The sequence below is a fragment of the Protobothrops mucrosquamatus genome, unplaced genomic scaffold (genome assembly GCF_001527695.2).
Source record: "Protobothrops mucrosquamatus isolate PMUCROS unplaced genomic scaffold, P.Mucros_1.0 scaffold526, whole genome shotgun sequence".
Taxonomy (NCBI): Eukaryota; Metazoa; Chordata; class Lepidosauria; order Squamata; family Viperidae; genus Protobothrops; species Protobothrops mucrosquamatus.
This window is the reverse complement of record NW_015386834.1, coordinates 199,878-204,505: the sequence shown is the minus strand read 5'-3', so window position 1 is coordinate 204,505 and position 4,628 is coordinate 199,878. Positions and strand designations below refer to the sequence as shown.

Below are 4,628 nucleotides of genomic sequence, written 5' to 3'. Positions count from 1 at the left end.
AGGCAGGCTCGGGACGTTGCAAGAGTCCCGGGCATTTGCAGAAGCTGCCCGGGACCAGACTGAGCGGCGCCAGCCTTGTGCGCATGCGCAAGGCGGGAAAAGCCCGCCTCATGATTGGTTAAACTTGCCCGGGGATCAGAGGGTATAAATAGAGGCCTGTGTGCCTCTGCTCGGGTTGTTCGTAGAATGGAGCAAACAATAAAGACTTGTTGGAGAATGCTTCGTCTCAAGCGCCATATTTCTCCAGACTTAACAGATGGCATAGGGAACAAATGTAGAATATGAAGCTGTCATATGAGAATTCAGCCATAGGTAATAGTTTAGGCCAGTTGCCTTGCTGGTAGTTCACAGTGAAAGTGTTATTCCAGGACTAAATAGGTCCTTTAAGTATCACCATGAGCTTGTGGTTGATGTATCCAAGAAAAATAGAGCTTAACATCTAAATATTGGGGGAGGGAATATACTTCCAAAACAATCCATGAGATGAATGCTATTTGAGATAAGGTGATTGGGGACACCTTAGTACCAAAATATAGCAGATGAGTAAACAAGCATTCTGTACTGCACAAACAAGGCTTTTACAGAAAATAAAATGATCCAGCTTTGTTAAAAGTTTAACTAGTATAGCAGCTAAACTCTTGAAAAGTGATAGTTCAGTAATAAAATCCAAGGAAACAATGTCTCATGGTTTCTGTGGGACTACAGGCTGATATGGCTAAAAGTTTCATGGCTAAAGGTTTAACTATGATAAGGTATGATAAGAAGTCACATACAGTATGATAGGTTTTGACATTTGCTTGGATGTGAGGGCACTCAAATCTTCAAGTTAAAAATGAATAGTCTTAAATATTCAAACATGCCTGGCTAGTCTGCTGTCATAGCAAAGCTTCGCTAGCCCCATGTATTAAAATGTATATTTGGAATGCATAATCAATTTTGTGCAATTCTCCCTATTCCCAAGAAAAGAGAAAGAATGAACTCCATGTTCCCAAGAAAAAGGGAAAGATGAAGTTACCTGTCTGAGTTTTTACAAAAAAGCCTTGTCACTGTTGCATACACATTTATTCAGTGTGGAGTGTGTATCTCAGTGTCAGATCCACCATCTTTGGCTTGGCACCTTGCTGTGTTCTGCCATTAACTGGGGAAGGGAGGGGGGAACAAATGGGCAATAAAGCTGGATTATTTTATGATGGGAAATTGGGAGGGGGGGTTGACAGTTGAGGGAGAATAAAGTGCTTTGGAATCTAGTTAGGGCTAGCGTGCTGGCATCTTCAAGGCTGTTTGCTCTGAGAGTGGAATTTCACCAGCCCAAACACCTCAGCATTTCCTAAAACAGGGCTTTTCAACCGGTGATACGCGTACCACTTGTTGTACATTAATGAGTGGCAGGTGGTACGCAGCCCTGCCTAGCTAAGTGTAGTGGGGGAGGGAAAGAGCCAGCACAGGCAAGGACTTACAGTGAGAGAGTCCTCTGGAGCTGCAAAGGCCCCAGGCTCACTTCTGACTCACCCTCCCCCATGAGAAAGGAGGAGGGGGCGGAGACAGGAGAGGCTATAAAAGGAGGCAGTTTGGGCAGGAGAGGGAGAGAGAGAAAAAAGCAGCAGCCTTGGGAGGAGGTGGAGTCAGCTGCACAGGAGGAGGAGGAGGAGGAGGAGGAGGAGGAGGAGATGATGATAATGATGATGATGATGATGATAATGATGATGATGATGATGATGATGAAGCAGGCTGGCCATGAGCCGATCTACAACTGCTGTGGCAGCCACCTGTGCTGGCAGCAGCAAACAGGCAAGAAATGCAGCGGGGGAGGGGTCGCCCTCCAAGAGAAATGAAAAAAGGCAGCAATGGCTGGAGGTGAGGCAGGAGGGAGGGAGATGGAGAGTGGAAGGATTCTTATGTGCTTTTGTGACTTTGAAGTTCTGGGATTTGTGCAATGTGGGCTTTGTGTTCTTAAGGAGTGTTTGGCAATTTCTATTTGGCTGATGTCTCGTGTTAGCTTCTATTGTTCTGCTGTTGTTAGCTGTAAGTTTTGCTGCAAGGGATTTTGAAGTATTTTTCTCCTGAATGGATTTTGCCTGTAGCATTCCTTTACTTATGAATGGAGCCATTTGGGGAGGTACAATTGGTAAAAAGGTTGAAAAGCCCTGTCCTAGGGAAGTAAACTCTTGACTCCATTTGGTTGAAGACAAAAGATATTTTTACTAAGAGATGCTGGTTGCAGTAAAATCAAGTGGAATCTAAAATTCCTGGGCACCAATACAGAACTAAACCCCTGGTTCCCCTAGCCCTCCCCCTGTGGTCCATCTATGTGTAGCCAATCCTGCACAGCTGAGATGTTTTAGGACAGGGCTTTTCAACCTTTTTACCGATTGTACCACTTTTAGAATATGGCAATATTCGAGTACCACCTAGCAAGGTGTCAAAAACTTGATGACCAAAAAAAAAAAACCTGTTCAAAGTTGCAATTGCACTGAAATGACTTATGACCATTTTTCACACTTATGACCATTGCAGCATGCCCAGTGTTAAGTCCGGAGAATAATGGCGCTTGAGACGGAGCATTTCTAACAAGTCTTTATTCTCTGCTTCCAATCTACGAACAACCCGAGCAGAGGCACGCAGGCCTCTATTTATACCTTCTGACCCCCGAGCAAATCCAACCAATCACAAGGCGGTCTTTTCCCGCCTTGCGCATGCGCGCAAGGCCGGCGCCACTCAGTCTGGTCCCGGGCAGCTTCTGCAAATGCCCGGGACTCTTGCAACGTCCCGAGCCTGCTCCTGCAGGCTCAGGACACAACACCCCTCCCCCCTAGATGAAATAATACTGCGCCCACATGGACGCCATCATAGTGATGGTTATATAATTAACTGTTGAGTTAAAGTCACACAGTGTGTGTAAGATGTGGGGCTGTTCCGTCGTACAGAGACCCAATGGCCCAACATCGTTTCCGTAGAGTCAACCAGCCTGGACCTCTAGTTCAGTATTTGCAATTTACATGCTCACCTTACGTAATCTGCAAGGTATTTGGGAGGGCCTTTGACCCTTAGCGACCTTCTCGGACCTGGGGAACTTGTAGTGTTTTCCCCGTTGCTTCCCACACTAGGTGAATTGCCCTGTGGTTGTCTTGTGACTTCTGTTTGACTTTCCTGCCCGTCTCCTAGGCTCGAGAAGTCAGAACTCTGTTGATCGCTATACCTGGTTGACCTACCCCCTATGGAGTTTTCCAACCCCTCTGAACTCATCTCCATGTTTCCTGANGTATTCTTTTGCTGATTCCCCAGCTCGCTGATCCCTCTGTTGAAATGTGTGCCTCCAAGCCATGACAGATTGCTTGGGCTGGAAGTGTTCCTTTAAAACTTTCTTCAGATCGGAGTATGACACCGTTTCCAGCGAGGCCAGGGCGATTAGGTTCTCGGCGATCTCAAAGGTGTCTTGCCCACAAACGCACAACATTGTGGCAGCCTTTAAGCCTTCCTCCCTTATCTGGTTTACGCGGAAGTAAGTCTCGACTCTTGCAACATAAGATTCCCACCTCTCGGGGTGAGAGACGTCGAAGTCCGCTAAACGCCCAACTTTCGCCATGATCGAGGATCAGAGTCTTCTTCAGCCGCACGCACCCTCCAGTGATTTCGTACTGGCAGGATAACGCTGACTTCCACGCCGTTTTCCTTTTCCGGACTTCTTTGGGTGAGTCTTCAAGCTTCCCTAGCTGTATAGACTGTATCCCACCTTCGTCGCCAGTGTTAAGTCCGGAGAATAATGGCGCTTGAGACGAAGCATTTCTAACAAGTCTTTATTCTCTGCTTCTAATCTACGAACAACCCGAGCAGAGGCACGCAGGCCTCTATTTATACCTTCTGATCCCCGGGCAAATCCAACCAATCACAAGGCGGTCTTTTCCCGCCTTGCGCATGCGCGCAAGGCCGGCGCCACTCAGTCTGGTCCCGGGCAGCTTCTGCAAATGCCCGGGACTCTTGCAACATCTCGAGCCTGCTCCTGCAGGCTCAGGACACAACACCCAGGGTCATGTGATTTATATTTGGATGCTTGGCAACTGATTCATATTTATAATGGTCACAGTGTTCCAGGGTCATGTGATCCCCTTCTGCAATCTTTTGACAAGCAAAGTCAATGGCAGAGCTGCAGTGGCCAAGTGCTAAGGCGGGACTTCCTTTCCTCCCTCCCTTCCCTGCCTCCCTTTTTCTCATTCCCATCTCCTTCTGAAGAAAGAATTTGACCCCCCCCCCATATTTTCCCTCTTCCATATATTGATCAAACAAGGAAAGGCCTCCAGAGACAGAAAAGACAAGCTGCTGAGTGAACTAGCTTAAAAAGGCACATTCCCCTTTAAGAATCAGCTACTGGCTAGAAAGGAAAGGAGCGCAGCCGGCACTTAAGGAAGAAAAAAAAATGTAAGTACTGGCTGCCGGCTAAGGCAGCCTCCCCAAATGGCTCCATTCATAAGTAAAGGAATGCTACAGGCAAAATCCATTCAGGAGAAAAATACTTCAAAATCCCTTGCAGCAAAACTTACAGCTAACAACAGCAGAGCAATAGAAGCTAACATGAGACATCAGCCAAATAGAAATTGCCAAACACTCCTTAAGAACACAAAGCCCACATTGCA

General features: G+C 46.9%; 1 protein-coding gene across 1 annotated transcript in view; it reads left to right on the top strand.

Annotated features, from left to right (window-relative positions):
• NELL2 (neural EGFL like 2) overlaps positions 1-4,628 on the top strand; it is a 164,369-nt gene that overhangs the window by 10,986 nt on the left and 148,755 nt on the right. Inside the window, exon 4 of the mRNA XM_015816908.1 lies at positions 706-752. Coding sequence (XP_015672394.1) covers positions 706-752 — 47 coding nt within the window. The remainder of the gene's footprint in view (positions 1-705; positions 753-4,628) is intronic.